Source organism: Phacochoerus africanus, chromosome 5 (assembly GCF_016906955.1).
Source record: "Phacochoerus africanus isolate WHEZ1 chromosome 5, ROS_Pafr_v1, whole genome shotgun sequence".
Taxonomy (NCBI): domain Eukaryota; kingdom Metazoa; phylum Chordata; class Mammalia; order Artiodactyla; family Suidae; genus Phacochoerus; species Phacochoerus africanus.
In genome coordinates this window covers 45123450-45140215 of record NC_062548.1, presented here as the reverse complement: position 1 = coordinate 45140215, position 16766 = coordinate 45123450, and the positions used below count along the sequence as shown (strand labels likewise).

The window sequence follows — 16766 nt, the reverse complement described above, 5'->3', positions numbered from 1 at the left end:
AGTGACTGGTGATGCCGGAGAACCGGTGAGGGGAAGGGGCTGCCCCGCCGCCAGCCGTCGCGCTGCGGGCCGGGCAAAGCGAAGGAGCGGGAAGGCCGGGAGGGTGGGCTCCGGCAGGCAGGGTGGCAGCGCCCTTGTCCAAGGGAGAGATGCAGAGGGCAGAGGGCACCAGGACAGGGGCATGCCGGGGACGTTGGCTTCTGCCGGGGGCCCAGGGACCAGGCCGGCAACAGCCCCACCTCCAGGCGCCTCAGCTGCGCACCGACCTGTGGGACCGGCCACCTCGAGGACCTGAGTGAGTGCCTGCCATGCCTCGGCTGGGGGCTGGGGGTTGGGGTGGGTGGACTGCAGAGAGTGGGCACCGACGGGGAGGGACGGGGACGGCCATGCGGGGCCGTGGCAGCCAGAGCAGGGGTGAGCGCGGCGAGCGGGGCCACATGCCCAGGCCAGCGCCGTGCCCCCACTGTGCGCACACGGCGTTCATTAGGTTGCTTTTAATCGGGGAAGGGTGGGGAGGGCTGGCCCTCTGGGACCCGGCTGGGGGCCACACCACAGGGCCCGGGCCCAGCCCCAGGCTGGGGTCCACTGGGGGCGGGACCCAGCAGGTCCCCTGAGCACACGGGTCAGCAGTGGGCAAAGTGGGCCTCGCTGAGGTCGCGCAGGTCCAGGCCGGACACGGCCGGGGGGCTGGCGCAGGTGATGTTGTTGTAGGCGTAGGCGGGAGGCTGCCGGTCGTCATCCCCCTCCGCCACGGCCCGCACGAAGCGGGGCACGACGCCCGGGTGCTGCAGGGCGAGGGCCCTCAGGGCCCGGAGGGGGCAGCCACAGTCCCAGGGGTTGCCCTCGAGCCACAGGCGCTCCAGGCCCGGGGGCTGCGGCACGAAGGTCCGCAGCGAGTTGTTCCTGAGGCTGAGGTAGCGCAGCCGCCCCAGCGGTGCCAGCACGGCCTCGGGCAGTGCCTGCAGGCGGTTGTGCGAGACGTCCAGCCAGAAGGTGCGCTGCAGGGGCCCCAGCGCGTCCGCTGGCAGCGCCGACAGCCGGTTGCGGGAGAGGAGCAGGTACTCCAGCTTGCCGAGCCCCTGGAAGAGCCGGCCGGGCAGGTGCGTGAGCCGGTTGGAGGTGAGGTCCAGCTCCAGGAGCTCCGCCAGCCCCCACAGGCTCTGCTCATCGATGGCCTCGAGGCCGTTGTCCTTGAGGAAGAGCCGGCGCAGCCCCGAGAGGCCGGCGAAGGTGTGCAGGCCGACGCGGCCCAGGCAGCTGTGCTCCAGGTGCAGGCTGTGCAGCTTGCCCAGGCCCCGGAAGACCTGCTCCGGCAGGTTCCGCAGGCAGTTGCCGGACAGGTTCATGACGGCCACGTTGAAGAGGCCCAAGAAGGCGCCCGCCTTGATCTCCTGGATCTGGTTGTCGTTGAGCGTGAGCACCTCCAGCTGGCCCAGGCCCTCGAAGGCCTTCTCGGGCAGCTGCCGGAGGCGGTTGTGGCCGAGCTGCAGCTCCTCCAGGAAGTGCAGGTCCTTGAAGGTGCGGGGCCGCAGGCTGGCGAGGGCATTGTGCGCCAGGCGCAGGACGTGCAGGCCCAGCAGGCCGGGGAACGTGTCTTCCAGGAGGCCCCCCACGCGGTTGTGGGACAGGTCCAGCCAGCGCAGGGCCTTCATGCCCAGGAAGGCGCCCGGGGCCACGGCGGCCAGCAGGTTGTGGTCCAGGTACAGCTTCTGGAGCTTGGGCAGCTTGACGAAGACGTTGGCCTTGACGCTCCGCAGGGCGTTTCTGCTCAGGTCCAGCTCGCGCAGCTCGCCCAGGCCGCAGAAGAGCGCGGGCTGCAGGTAGGCCAGCTTGTTGCCGGCCAGCACCAGCTCCCGCAGGTTGGCCAGGCCCTGGAACGCGGTGTCGGGCAGCACAGCCAGGCTGTTCCAGCCCAGGTTGAGGTCCCAGAGGTTGGTCAGGCCCTGGAAGAGGCCCTCCTCCACCCGGCTGAGCAGGTTGTTGTGGAGGCCAAGCGAGGCCAGGCCCGGCGTGTGCAGGAAGGTGTGGGCCGCCAGGCTGCGCAGCTGGTTCCGTTCCAGGTGCAGGTGGTACAGGTTCTGCAGGCCCAGCAGCGCCTGCGGCTCCAGGCTGGCCAGGCCGCTGCCCTGCAGGTTGAGGAAGCCCAGGCTGGAGAGGTTGCGGAAAGCCCCCGCGGGGACGGAGGAGAAGTTGTTGCCGTCCAGCCACAGGGCCCTGGCGGCGTCTGGGATGCCGTCGGGCAGCCGCGTGAGGTTCCGGGAGCTGCAGAAGACGCTGAGCTCGTCCGTGTAGTCGTCATGGCCGCAGGAGCAGGCAGCCGGGCACGGCAGGCCCTCGGTGTCCGATGGCACCCCGGGCTCCGTGCCCGCCAGGGTGCAGGGGCCCAGTGCCGCCCAGGAGACCAGCAGCGCCGCCAGGGCGTGGCCTCCTGTGGGGAGAGGGGCTTGGGGAGGCGGCCCTGACGGGGCCCGGGAGACCGGGAAGCAGCCCGCGGCTGGGACCGGGCACTGCCGAATGGGCTGGAGGGAGGCACTGGTCCCCCACATAGACGGGCAACAGGAGACAGGCAGGACGATTGGCACGTCCTCCGGTCCAAACCTGGCTGCCCTTTCCACCCGCAGGACCCACGGAGCGGTAACGCCTGTTCCAGAAAGACAGGGCTGGGGACCTGGCGATTAGGCCATGGACTCATCTGCATCCTCAAGGTGGACCCTCAAGCCAGCCTAGGCTGCCAGCGGGCCTGGAAGAAGGCGTGAGCGCGAGAACATTCCGGAGCAGGCCTCGGTGGGTATGTGCACCTGCCACCCCGAGGGTCTGGACAGTGCGCCCGACACCAGACCGGGGTGCGGTCCACACCCGGGGACTTGGCCCAGTGCCGTGGCTGGGGAAGGAACAGGGCACAGGCCTCTGGGCAGCGGGGGACTCGAGACCGCATAGCGTCCCAGGACAAAGGATGCCAGGCTCCCCGGCAACACCCCCCAGACCTCCGCTGGGCACCAGGTTGCCCACTGCACCGGCTCCTCCCTGCCCCCCCCAAGAGCTTGAGGTCCTGGGGTGGGGGCCTCACCCCGCCGGAGGCGGGATAGGCTCTGAGAGGGGCCCGGGTGGCGGGGGCCTGGCCTCCAGGGTGGCTGGGAGCACAGGCCATGGCCCAGTGGAGGGTCTGGGGTGAGGCCTCCCCCGCCTGCACTGCCAGCCTGGGCCCTGGGCTGGGGGAGGAGGTGGGGGAGGCCAGGAGCTTCTCGGGGCTGGGCTCGGCCGGGCCCCCTGCCACTGCCAACCATCACGCCCCCCCACCCCACTCCCCGCCTGTGGTCTCCCACAGCCCCCGGCCCGCCCTGAGCTGCGCCCTCCCAGGGGGCAGCCCCTGCCCCAGGGGCTCGGGCACGGGGCCAGCCCTCCAGGAGCGGGTGCTGGCCCGCGGGGCCTCACCTTTCCTTAGGGCCATCCCTCGTGCAGAGCGGGCCACAGGCGGGTGGCGAATGGGCGCGTCTGCTGGGCCGGCCGCTCCTGCCCTCTGGATTTCCCCACCGCCGCCGCCAGCGGCCAGCACCCTCCTTACCGGTCAGCCCGGCCCTGCTGGCCCCAGCGCGCTTAACCCCCTCCTGCCGGGCCGCCAGCCTCGGCACTGAGGGCACACGGTGCGGACGGCAGGGCACGGGCAGGGGGCGGCATCCACCCTGCAGTGCCTTCGGGGGGCGAGATGGGCCTGGTGCAGATGGAGGGGCCGCAAGGGGCCTGTCCCCCTCCTCCCGGCCCCTCCTCCAGGCCCCTCTTACGTCCCCCTGCGGGGCTGGGCGGGGCAGCACTGGGCTGCAGGCCGGACGGGCGGGTGGGCGGGCCGGGGTCTCCCTCAGAGCAGCCCGTGAGGAGCTGGGGCACAGCTGGCCTCCCGCGTGTGGGCGGGGGCCCCTCGGGCAGCTCGGGGGTCTCCCCGCCCAGCACCCGGCCACGTGGGAGTTAAGCCTCTGCCCCCTCCCCGGCGTGCTGGCCTCCCCCTCCTCCCGTTTCCTAACTGCCTGCCGGGTGGGGTTCTTGTCCCAGCGTCCAGGGGCCTGGCCCAGTCTTGGCTTCTCCTGTGACCCCGGGGTCAGCTGGTGTCTGGCGGCTGCCCCTCCCCCAACCTCTTCTAGGAATGCTTGGCAGGGCCCGGCCACCTCGTGTTTGCTGTCCCCGCAGAGTCCTCCCAGGAAGAGAGCGGGGCATGGCCTGGCCTCGGGGGCCAGGTCCAGCGGCCCTGAGCTCAGCCCCCACCAGCGGCAGGCCCCACGCTGTCCTCCTGGGCGTTTGTGGGGCACAGCCACCCACCCTGCCCAGGCCCTGGGACAGGTGCCCGTGTGGCCTGGGGTCAGATGGGGGAAGGGGCGTGGCCACGGCCCCGGGCCTGCAGGTCAGAGCCCTTCCCGACCTGCAGGAGGAGGCGCCCTCCGGCCGCCCGCCCGGCAGCCCGCGGGGCCTGCCCAGCCCTCCACCCGCCCTGGGCACTGGGCCTGCGCTCAGAGGGGCTGGAAGGGGTTGAAAAGGTGGACCCGAGTCAGGGAGGGCAAGGCCTGTTGTGGGGTCAGGCCCCTCGGACCTGACCTGGGGAAGCAGAGGGAGGAGGTGGGGGCCTCGGGGCGCCCCCTCCCCAGCGCCCCGGCAGCCGCGCCGAGGGGCCCAGCTTGGTCCTCATCCCTCTATTGAGCTTTGACTTCTTTCCAGGTCGTTTCTCAGCTTCTCTTCTGAGAAATTATAGATCCACCAGGAGAAAGTCCACACCCAGCCATTTACATGGTAAACACACGTCTCCACGGCGGAAAGCGCGGACTCAGCAGAGCTCCTGGGTGGCCCCGCGGGCCAGGCACACATGGACTGGAGGGGCAGTTTGCAGGCCGCCTTCTCGCGTTTGAGCGTTTAGGGCTGGAAGCCGCCTGTAAGTGGCCAGGCGCGCGCTGGGTTTCCCGAGTCTGGCAGTGTCCTGGCCCCCGACCCTCCGCAGCCGCGCTGGCCTCTGCACGGGGCGCCTGAGATTCCCTTAAGGAGCCTGGACACATGTCCACGGAAGCGCGGGGTCTGGGCGCCCTCGGGCCACGTTGCCATCGTCTCTCCCCGCCTTCTGTCCAAGTGCCCTGCCACCCAGGGCTGCGTGTGCACGTGAGGGTCCTGGGAGGGCAGCCCCTGGGACCAGGGGGTGTCCTCCTGGCAGGCGAGGGCAAGCCCCCGGGTAGTTAGGGGTCACACCCTCCTGGGACCACGCGGGTGCCCGGTCTGTATTCAGTCCAAAGGGGGTGACAGTGACGGTCATTGTCCTCTTGTCAGCACAAGTGATGGGGGCTGTGGGGACACTGGCTCCTTGGCCAGGGGACTGTCCTGGCAGGTGCGTGTCCGTCTCCGGCTCATTGTCAGTTTGGCTGCCGTCCGTGGGACTTGGGGTGGTGGTTTTGTTTGGTTGGTTATTGTCTTTTTAGGGTCACACCCGCGGCCCATGGATGTTCCCAGGCAAGGGGTCAAATCGGAGCTGCAGCTGCCGGCCACGCCACAGCCACGCACGTGAGTACGGCCTCCTAAGCCACCTGGTGAAGGCATTAGAGCCCTGCCCTCCGGGGCACCTGCGGGCCGCCCACGCGCGCAGGTGCCTCCTCGGAGCGAGCGGGGGGCACGGTCGCCTCCCTGGGCTTTCCCTTCCTCTGCGCCCCTCGGCACCACCTTGGCTGTTGGCAGGGCCCACTGCGGCCTGCTCCTTTCTGGGCACCTCCTGGGCCCTGGAGGCAGAGCGGATCCTCCTCCGAGAGCTTCCTGGACGCGGGGCCCCGTGCAGGTCCGTGTGCGCGGTGGGCGCAGACACCCGTCCGACTTTGATTGTCTTGCAGCTTGAGTGTCCATCTGTGGACGGGGCACAGGGGCCCCCTTTCCTCAGGCTCTCAGGGTCTCTGGGGCGTCTTTGTAGCTTTCCATGTTAGGATCTTGCACGTCTGTTTCAGAGTTTGTGTGTTTTCCCTGTCGATGGTTGTTGCTTTTGATGCTGTTCCACCCGACCCTCGGTAACGCGTGCAGCCGCCCGCACCAGTCACCTGCAGAACGTTGGCAGCCGACGGGGGGCCTTCCGGACCCCACCTGCCTCGCCCAGCATGTCTTCAGGGCTCGTGCCTGTGGCGCACTCGCTCAGCACATCCATGTCCCTGCTGGTGACGCAGCTGCCATCCCATCTGCTGGCCTCGCCACGTCCGCTGACGGATACCTGGCGAGCTTCCGTTTGGGGCTGTCCACAGGGAGCACCGTTGCCCTGGACAGTTGGGGGGACGTGGGCTTCGCTCCTCTAGGGCGGATTCTCAGGCGGGGGCTTGCTGGCTCCCAGAGCCTCTAATTTTTAAAAGACCGTTTTCCAAAATGATTGTATCGTTTCACAAACTCTGAGAATCCCAGTTCCGTGTCGCCAGGATCTGGTGTGGTCAGGGTTCTGTTCGGATGTTTTAAGCTGTGCCGTGTTTCTGCGGATACTGGGCATTTTCCCACGTGCTTATTGAGGGTCTTAGGTCCTCTTGGGGGAAGGGTCTGCTCCAGACTTTTGCCCCTTTTTAATTGAGGTGTCTCACTGAGTTCTAAGTGTATATTATGGGTGGTGGACTTTATAGGTTATGGGTTATCAGAGATAATATTTGCAGATATTTGTGGTTTATCTCTTTTTTTAAAAAAATGTCTTTCGAAGTACAGAAGTTGATTTTATGAAGTCCACTTGATCCGTTTTTTCCTACATGGCACATGACTTCGGCGTGGTGTCTCCTGACTCTTTCTATAACCCAGGTCACAAAGACCTGCTCCGTGGGAGACACAGATTATCAGAGTTCCCACTGTGGCTCAGTGGGTTAAGAATCTGACTGAAGAAGTTCCTGTTGTGGTTCAATGGTAAAAAACCCAACTAGTATCCATGAAGATGCAGGTTTGATCCCCAGCCTCGCTCAATGGGTTAAGGATCCGGCATTGCCATGAGCTGTGGTATAGGTCGCAGACGCGGCTCAGATCCCACGTGGCTGTGGCTGTGGCGTAGGCTGGCAGCTGCAGCTCTGATTCGACCACTGGCCTGGGAACCTCCAATGTTCCGTGGGTGCAGCCTAAAGAGACCAAAAAAAAAAAAAAAAGGAATCTGACTTCGGGGTTGCTGCAGCGGTGCGGTGTGGATCCCCCGGCAGGCGTAGGTCACAGCTGTGGCTGGGATTGAATCCCTGGCCCAGCAACTTCCATGTGCTTCGGGTGTGGCCATAAAAAGAAAAAGGAAACGCAGACTGTCTTTCCATGTACGTCTATCTTCTTTCTCTTGGCTTTTTTTTTTTTTTTGGTTGGTTTGTCTTTTTTAGGGCTGCCCCTGTGGCATATGGAGGTTCCCAGGCTAGGGGTCGCATCAGAGCTGTAGCCACCAGCCTACACCACAGCCACAGCCACACAGGATCCAAGCTGCATCTGTGACCTACACCACAGCTCATGGCAACACTGGATCCCCGACCCACTGAGGGAGGCCAAGATCAAACCTGCAACCCCATGATTCCTAGTCGGATTCGTTTCCAGTGCGCCCCGACCAGAACTCCTCTCTTAGCGTGGGGGACGGGTAGTTTTTAGCGTATGAATCTTACAGTAGGTTTGATAAAGTGATTTCTGAGTATTTTATTAGTCTTGATGCCGTGGTGAGTGCAACTGGTGTGATTTTGTTTTCAGATTGGCTTTAGCCTGTGTAATCCCAACAGATTTCTCCGGCTCAGCTTCTTAGTTCCGGGTGTGTGTGTATCTGACTCCTTAGGCCCCACACAGGATCACACTGTCTGTGCATAAGGACGTGGTTTTTCCTTTTTTGGCCGCCCCGCTGCACAGGGATCAGATTGGAGCCCTAGTTGCAACCTAAGCCACAGCTGCAGCACCACCAGAGCCTTACCCACTGCACCTCAGTGCTCCCAAGAGGCCGTCAGTCCCGTTGCCACCCAGCGGGGACCCTGCGCGTGTGGAGACGCCTTTCATGTGCAGGAGCTTCCCTGCACACCCCGTGGGCCGCTGCAAAGGGCCAAGAGCAGGGAGCCTACACTCCTTCCCCAGCGCTGAGGAGGCGGGCTTGTCTTCACAGCTGCCGTCGCAGGCAGGAGGAGGCTCCCGACCAGCGACGGCCCTGTCCTGTCCCTGCGGTGGTGCCTGTGTCAGGGTGCAGGGCAAAGGGGAACGAGGCTGCTCCTCCACCGACCTCCAGACGGTGAGGGTGACCTGGCCTTTGCGGGGGGGCCCCCGTGTAATTACAGGGGTCCCTAAAAGTGGAAGAGGGGAGGGCAGCGTGAGGCAGGGAGGGGAGGCTAGTTGCTGAGTTTTGCAAATGGAGGGCGGTGGGGAGCCTCCAGCAGTGGGAAAGGCCGGGGACAGAGTTTGGCCCCAGAGCCCCCCCAAGGAACAGCTCTGCTGACCCTGCAGTGCAGGGAGGCTGCTGTCAGCTTCGACCTCCAGAACGGCCAGGGGCTACGACATGTTGTAATAACTGAGTTCGGAATGATTTGACAGAGCAGCCGTTTGGAAATTAGCAGATGTTCTTTTAATGTTGTGGCTGCACTCATGGCATGTGGAGGTTTCGGGGCCAGGGACTGAATCCCAGCCACAGCTGCCTGTGACCTACACCGCGACCATGGCAACGCCAGATCCTTTAACCTACTGAGCAAGGCTGGGAATCCATCCACCCCTCACCTTGGCAGTGACCTGGAGCTGCTGCACTTGGATTTTTTTTCTTTTTTTTGTTCTTTTTAGGGCCGCACCCACGGCACATGGAGATTCCCAGGCTAGGGGTCGAAATCAGAGCTACAGCAGCTGGCCTGCACCACCGCTCACAGCAACACCAGATCCTTAACCCACCAAGCGAGGCCAGGGATCGAACTTGCGTCATAATGGATGCTGGCCAGTTTCATTCACTGCTGAGCTACAGCGGGAACTCCTGTTGACATTTTTTGTAACAAAACGGGTGTGGAAATTTTTTTCACCACATCCACAGCATGTGGAATCCATTTCCAGGCCCAGGATTGAACACGTGCCACGGCAGCCACAACACCATATCCTTAACCTGATGCATCACAAGGGAGCTCCCGGGTGTGGGGTTTGGTCAAATGTTTTCCTGCATCCATTGAGATTATTGTGTGGGTTTTGTCCTTTATTTGATGGTTTATTGTTAATTGATTTTTAGATGTTGAACCAACTTTGTATTCCTGTGATACATCCCACCTACGGAAGTTCCCAGGCCAGGGATTGAACCTGAGCCACAGCAGGATCAGTCCTTAACCTGCTGCGCCACAAGGGAGCTCGTGGTACTGACATTTGAAGGATTTTGTGCTCATGAAGGACACCGGTCGCTGGCTCTCCGTTTGGGATCAGGCTCACACCAGCCTCACACAGTGAGTGGGGATGTGTTCCCTCCTGTATTTTCTGGAAGTGCTTGTGAAGGGTGCTACTGAGAGAATGTATTTGTGAAGCCGTGTGGACCTAAGGTTTCTTTTTGCCTCTGAAACTAAGATGTTTTAAAGATCAGCTGAAGGCGTGTGCTCATCTCACCTTCCCTGGAGGTGTGCCCGGGCCTTGGTAGGGCCTGCTTCTTCCTCTGCAGTGGGTACTGATGTCTCCTCTCGCAGTCGTGATTTTGGTCATTTGTGTCATCTTGTTGGTCAGGGTTTTTTTCTGTTTTCCATTTCACTGATCTCCCTGCTCACCACTCATTTCTTTGCTTCTGCTTCCTTTGGTTTTGTCTGCTCCTCTTTAGTGTTTAAGGTAGAGCCCCTGGGTTTGCTTTGAGCCTTTCTTCTTACACTGAAGCACCGTATAAGCCGCGCTGCTCAGCCGCAGCCCAGACGTGGGGATGCTGAGTGTTCATTGTCATCTTTGTGACGCGCACTATTTACATGTTAACTTGCTTCCCAGTGTCTGGGGTTTTCCAGACTTCGTTTTGTTATAAATATCTAATTCCACTGGAGCTTGAAATTATACACAGTATGTTCTAGCTTTAAAAATTTGTTGTGGGAGTTCCCGTGGTGGCTCAGTGGTTAACAAACCCGACGAGGAACCATGAGGTTGCGGGTTCGACCCCTGGCCTTGCTCAGTGGGTTAAGGATCTGGCATTGCCGTGAGCTGTGGCGTAGGTCGCAGACGCGGCTCGGACCCTGCATTGCTGTGGCTGTGGTGCAGGCCGACGGCTGTGGCTCCGATTCAACCCCTAGCCCGGGAACCTCCATATGCTGTAGGTGCAGCCCTAGAAAAGACAAAAAAAATTGTTGGGCTTTGTTTTGTGGTCTAAGATCCTGTCTATCCTGGAGAATGTTCCATGAGCACCTGGCGATGCTGATGATGTCTTTTAAATAGATTCAGGCGTTCCTGTCGTGGCAAAAAAAAAAAAAAAATTGAATGATGGAATGAAGAAGATATACCTGTGACTTGTAGAATCCTTCAGATTAAAACAAGGAGAGGAGTTACGGTTGTGGTGCAGCGGAAATGAATCTGACCAGGAACCATGAGGTTGCGGGTTCGATCCCTGGCCTCGCTCAGTGGATTAAGGATCTGGCGTTGCCGTGAGCTGTGGTGTAGGTCGCAGACTCAGCTCGGGTGTGGGCTGGCAGCTGTAGCTCCTAGGAGACCCCTGGCCTGGGAACGTCCATGTGCTGCGGGCACGGCCCTGAAAAACAAAACAAATAAATAGGTTCAGCTGCGTGAATGCCCTGTTATCGACTGGACCATTTAAAGATTCTCCAGTTGTGCGTACTTATCTTTTCAATATCTAGTTCTTTGGCCCCTTTCAAACTAGGTGGGGTGGTATTCTTTTCTTCAACAGAGGATTATTAGAACAGACATCAGAGGAAAGAAAAATAAGTGCTTGTAGAGCTGGAGAAGTCAAGCTTCTGGCCTAAGACCACTTGCTGACAAAGAAAATTCCTTGAACTGCGGAACGGGAGGAAGGATGGAGAAGGCAGCAAGGGCCTGATGGGCTGGACCCCCCCCCGGGGCCCCAGCTGGGCTCGAAGCCCAGGGCAGAAGTGGTCCTGGCCTCTGCTGCGCGCTGACGGTTCCGAGGGACAGTGGAGCAGGTGCGCGTGCCCGGGGGCAGCATGGGAGCAGGACCAGCCTTGCCTTCCTCTCTGGATCCGCGGCGCCTGCACGGCGCTCCCAGAGCCACTGAGACCCACTTACTCCCCGGGCCTCGCTGCTGCCCCAACGCAGAACCAGTGTCCCCAGAAGTGGACGGTCCAGGTAAAGCCTCTTCCCCTGTGGTTGTGCGGACAGATGAGGGATGGGAGTTTCAGATGCCGGCAGGAGCCGGGGGTCACGCAGCACTGCGAATGCACGAAACACCACCGAGTTTCACTGTACACTGGGTGAATCTCATCTCAGCTTCAATAAAAAGTAAGTGAAGAGTCTCAGTGGTAACAGGCCGTCACTGCTGAGAGCTGAGCTGGAGGAAAATAACCTCCCCGGGCCCGCACAGGACTCACGCAGGGCGGGGAGACGGCCGCAGGAACACAGCGAGGACCCAGGGCTCCGGCTGCCGGAAGCAAGACCACCACCCGCGGGCAGGGCCAGAGGGTCCCAGGGAGTGACCAGAGCGCAGCTTGGTGAGGGACGGAGCCTCCCCCCAGCAGACAGGTGACAGCAGCTGAGAAACACCCTACAAGTCCTCCCAGGAAGAGGGGCGTGGGGAAGAAACCCAGGGAGCCCGACAGCAGGGTCACCACGGGGCCGGGCGGGGGTGGGGAGTTAGGCAGGAGGAGGAGAGACCCCCAGGGGCCGGGAAAGCCAGCGCCCAGGCTGCGAGGCCAGTGAGCAGAGGGCCGCACAGCGGCGCAGGCCGGGACCCCGGCGGGGTACGAGCGTGTTGGGAAACGGGCACGAGAACACGTTTCCACCAATGGCCCAAAGCAGCCAAGGGAGAGCCCCGCTAACATTCAAGGCAGCGTCACTAGTTCCTAAAATGAGCAACATCAGGCTCCACCCCGCACGAGCTCCCGCAGGCCCCGAGAAGCGGGGCAGCTCCGGGCCTTAGCGTTGCCCAGGCCAGACGGGCCGGAGCAGAGCATCAGGGGGGCCCGGCCCGGGGGCAGGACATCTTGGCCCTGGGAGCCGCTGCGCTGCCGTACACACCCGGGAGGCCGTGCCCAGTGCTGCGGCAGCGCCTCGCCCACCGCCTGCCTTCAGGCCCTTCCTCCCCGCAACACCCCCTCCAGTCAGGCCGCCCCGGTGTCCCCACCTCACTGCCGTGGGACAGCCCAGCCTCCGGGCTCCAGGGCTCGCCCCAACCCAAGCACACTGGTCGGAGCCCTCGCTGCCTCCCTGCCCAGTGCTCGGCTCCCACAGCTCAGACCCAAGCGGGGGCCACATGCTGCTGCCGCCACCTCCCGCTCGGGCCACCGCCCCAGCCTCCTCGCCAGTGGCCTTAGGTCGGCTGTGCGCCCCCCCTCTGCACAGCTCAGAGGGGGCGCCCCGGTCCCCACAGGTCCTGACCTCTTTCCCCCTAACCCACCGCCCAGGGCGTCTGCATGGCTCGCCCCTCCGTCCCGCCTCCTCGTCTGACCCGTCTTCGCCACCAGGACAGACAGCAACTCCAGGCGCCCCCCCACCCCCGCGTCCCCACCGCATCTCGGTATCTGCCCCCCCCACCCCACCCCCCGTCAGCGTTCAGATGCTGGTAACCCACCCGTGGGGTCAGGAGTGGGGCCCGCAGGAGGCTCAGCAAGTGTCCCCGCACACCTGACCCGGGAGTGATTCAGAGGCAAGAGCAGCAGGAAACAAAGACCATGGCCTCTGGGGACAAAGCCGCGACCATCAGACCTTGTCCCCACTTGCCGGGGTGGGGGAGACACGAGTATTTACCACAGCCCCGGCCACACCACACCTGAGCTCTCACTCGCGGCGCCCCCTGGGGGCCGTCCCCAGAAGACCCACCTGTGACCAGAGGGCGGGGCATCCAGGGAGAGGCTGGTGCGCCCCAGGGGCGACGCGGTGACGCCCCAGACCACCACGCCAGGGCTCGCAGAGGGGGCCCCACATTCCAGGGCAGGCGCCCGCCCGCCCTGTGCTCATCTTCCTTGGCTGTTCCTGGCGTGTTGCCTTTACAGGAAAACTCAACTCCTGAGGGAGTCTGAGGCGAAGGCAGTCTTGACGGGGGACCAGAGAGCCAAGCTGATGAATCCGCCGCATGGTCATAAACCGCAACTCCTCAGCCCCGTCCAGGGGTCAGCACTCCATCCCCGTCCTGACACCAAAGCCCAGGCCTCACACCTAAGAGCAGAGTACCAGCTCCCGCTCCATGAGGGCCAGCAGCAGCCCTGCCTGGAAGGGAACCGTCCCAGAGCTGTCGGAACGGGAAGGGGGGCCAGACGTACCGACCAAAGGTAGAGCCACCAAGCAGCTCTGGACCCCAGACGCTCCTCGCATGGCCAGCAGTGCGGGGGGGACAGTAGGTGTCCGTTTCCCGGACACTATCACAATGAGCACAGTCATACGAACCGTGAGCCCAAGTGTGAAAAAATGAAAAAAACAATGCATGAAATTATAGGAAGACATCAGAGCGGGAAAGAATCGTTAAACAGGACACACCAGCATTTACCATGAAGGCAAAAAATTTTAAAAAAGGCAGTGAACCACGTTCATAATGTCTTTACCGAGACACCAGAGGGTGAAGCCAGCAACAAATGAGAACCAAAGAAATCGCAGAGTACGCAGCCCGGCCTGCGACTGACGACAGTAAGGAAGAAGGAGCTCCCGCTGCGGCTCAGCGGCTAGTGAACCCAACGAGCATCCATGAGGACGTGGGTTCAATCCCTGGCCTCGCTCAGTGGGTTAAGGACCTGGCGTTGCCGTGAGCTGTGGTGCAGGTCGCAGATGTGGCTGGGATCCCGAGTTGCTGTGGCTCTGGCGTAGGCCGGCAGCTGCAGCTCCTCTGATTGGACTCCTAGCCTGGGAACCTCCATATGCAGCAGGTGCAACCCTATAAAAAAAAAAGGAAGAAAGAGCGTGGTCAGAAAGCAGGGGAGAAGCCTAGGAGGTGAGGGATACATACAACCACCGCAGCCGGGCAGACGCCGGTGAAACCCCCCCTAAGGTGAAAGGTCTCCCTCCGAGCGCCCGCTTCCACCACACGGCACAGGCCCGGCACCAGCACGAGTCCCACTTCAGCACACGCGCTGAGACCCACGCAGGACGCGGCACAGGGACACGCCCTCAGCCTGGACGGGGAGCTGAGGAAGCCAGGAGACGGGACAGGACCACGCTACGCCAAGACCTGTCTGGACGAGGAGGGACGGGACAAGCGGGGGCCACCTACAGAGCCGGCGGTGAGCCTTAGCCACACAGAGGCGGGCATCTGGGTGAGCATCGCCGTGCCCGTGAGATGCGGAGGGATTTGGGGGACCGGCTGGGCCAGCGGAGCCTCTCAGGCCCTGGGTCCTGGTGCCACTCTCACCACCAACCAAGGCCAAGCGGACACCACCACCCCCACGCTGGGACCAGCACCCTCTTCCCCGCGGTCCTTCTTGCCTCCAGCGCCCCGAGTCACATCCCTTCCTCCTCCTGCTCGGGGCCCCGGTTCGCCCTCGTGATGCACCGTGCCCACCCTCCTCATTCTCCCAGCGCCGACCTCCCAACGGCTCTGCCCAAGATGCCAGCACCCACCCAGTTCCCCTGGGGTCCAGACCGAGCCAAGACCTGGCAAGAAGACGAGACCAGGACAGGCGCTTCCCAGGGCGGCCTGGCACAGGCCCCGCTTCTCAGGCAGGAGCAGGGGCTGAGAGTGCCAGGCCTCCAGCAGAGGCGACGCGTGGCCAGTGGCTGCGTCTGCCAGCCTGGTGGGCACCCGGCACATCCCCAGTACAGCAGATGTGCCAGCATCCTCTGTCCACACCAGTCCTGGGAATGTCCCCAGGACAGGCCAGCCTTTGCAGGGACAGGTGTGTAAAGCGTGGCGCCTCAGGGACCACATGCCACAGGCTCCCGGCCCACACGCTCCCCACCCGAGCCCCCAGCACCCCCACCACACAAGTGGTCAGTGACCCCTCGCTGCGCCGGCCCCGGGGTTCTGCTACGCGTCAACACGGACCCAACATCGTGAGAAGGTGACTTCTCTAGGCCAGGCCCCCGGGAGCCGTGATGAGTAGGGCGTGGGGGTTCGCGGCAACCTGGGGGCCACGTGGAAACACCAGAGGTGACGGTCTGCACACGGAGCTTCCGGGAATAAAGACTTTCTCAACCTTTTCACTTATATATATGCATTAGAACATTGGATAACACAGGCGAAGCGCTCTGAAATTAATTTAAAATTACACAGGCTGCATGGCCTGCACCCCAGCCGGAAATTCATCTAACGCGTCCCAATACCCGAGTGTGCTTGAAGGTGGCGGCGGCGGTGGCACCTCAGTCCCGGGGCACCTTGAAGTGGTCCTTCTCCTTGCGGATGGCCCTCATGGTGGTCACGGGGTCCGTCTCGCCCGCGTGCTGCTGCACCGTCTTCTCCCTGCAGAAGCCGAGTTCCAGGCTCCAGGCAGCGCCCGTGGTGCCGCCACCCCTCCCAGGGCACCAGGGAAGACGACGGCAGGGGCAGTCGGCACATGTCTTGGAAGTGACATGTGACAGCCAACTCAGGGAAGGCCGGCCAAACCCGTCCTGCTGGTGACCCAGGAGGCAGGGATACCAACTGCACAGGCAGGCATCCTGCACGGGCCCAGCGCCTAGAGGCTCCCCAGGCACAAGTCCTGTCCCCCCCACCCCCCGCCGCCAGATCTGACTCTGGGAACAGAAAGGACCCCGACCCCTGCCAGGACACCCAGAAAAATCCCCCTTTAAGAAAAATGATCTGAAGTTCCCATCGTGGCTCTGCAGAAACAAAGCTGACAAGGAACCACGAGAAGGCGGGTTCGATCCCTGGCCTCGTTCAGTGGGTTAAGGATCCGGCGTGGCTGTGGCGTCGGCCAGCAGCAGCAGCTCCGATTCAGCCCCAGGCCTGGGAACCTCCATCTGCTGTGGGGCCGGCCCTCCAAAGACAGGAAAGAAAAGAACAAGGATCTGATTCTTCGGCTGCACCTCACGGAGACTCTACCACCCGGGCCCCTGGGCAGCTGTGCCCCGGCAGCGTGGCACTCGGCGGGGGCCTCACCTCACTCGCATGAACGGGTTGTAGGTGAACTCCTCCGCGATGGTGGATGGCACCGTGGGCTCCCCGAGGCTGTGCTTCTCCTGCAAGACAGTCGCCTCAGTACGGGGCCTCCTCAAGGCGACACTGCCGAGACCCTTTAACCACCTTCGAACGTCGTGCGACCGAGACGATGCAGCGAGCGGGGTGTCGGTGCAAGGACAGGCCCCTTCCCACCCGTGCAGAGGAGACGCGGGGAAGTGTCCCGGCTGCCACCACCGCCCGTCCCCTCCCCTTGCTGTCTTGGAGGTGCAGGGGACGGGAGCTTCCTTCTCGTGAGCAGGAGCGCCCGTCTCACATCCCAGGAGTCATGACCGGCGAAAACGCAGCAAACAGAAGAAAACAGTGCGCCCCCCCCCCCCCAGACAGCGGGTGAGTCGTGAGCGCCTCCTGCCGAGGACAGGGAGGTCACAGGGTCCCGTGTCCCTCCCTAGGGAGGACAGCCTCCCAGAGGGTGGCTCTCATCAGGTGTTCGGGCAGCTCATCACCTCCACTCGGGGTGGCCTGGCTACTGATCAGCACTGACCAGGGCAGAGAAAAGACGCCAACGGGGACGTCTGGGCAATGGTCGCTCCTACCGAGCCGCCTACAGGAAGAAGGTCAGAGTTAA

General features: G+C 62.9%; 2 protein-coding genes and 1 long non-coding RNA gene across 7 annotated transcripts in view; 1 reads left to right on the top strand and 2 right to left on the bottom strand.

The window, feature by feature from the left end:
- Positions 1-479: 479 nt before the first annotated feature.
- On the bottom strand, positions 480-6879 carry IGFALS (insulin like growth factor binding protein acid labile subunit). The gene is made up of 2 exons (XM_047780959.1): positions 3433-6879; positions 480-2428 (listed from the first exon to the last, which is right to left on the bottom strand). Exons 1-2 carry the CDS (start codon positions 3446-3448, stop codon positions 624-626), a joined length of 1821 nt encoding a protein of 606 aa, XP_047636915.1. The 5' UTR covers positions 3449-6879; the 3' UTR covers positions 480-623.
- Positions 6880-8807: 1928 nt separating this feature from the next.
- Positions 8808-13862, top strand: LOC125127628 (uncharacterized). Its single transcript, XR_007135012.1, has 3 exons — positions 8808-9386; positions 10811-11619; positions 12501-13862. It is a non-coding gene; the product is annotated as an uncharacterized LOC125127628 (long non-coding RNA).
- A 1357-nt stretch (positions 13863-15219) lies between these two features.
- The window catches only part of HAGH (hydroxyacylglutathione hydrolase), a 28703-nt gene continuing 27156 nt past the window's right edge, over positions 15220-16766 (bottom strand). For all 5 annotated transcript variants that reach the window (XM_047780940.1, XM_047780936.1, XM_047780938.1 and 2 more), the window contains 2 exons: positions 16121-16200; positions 15220-15481 (listed from right to left, as the gene is read on the bottom strand). In XM_047780940.1, coding sequence (XP_047636896.1) covers positions 15329-15481; positions 16121-16200 — 233 coding nt within the window. In that variant the 3' untranslated portion in view covers positions 15220-15328. The remainder of the gene's footprint in view (positions 15482-16120; positions 16201-16766) is intronic.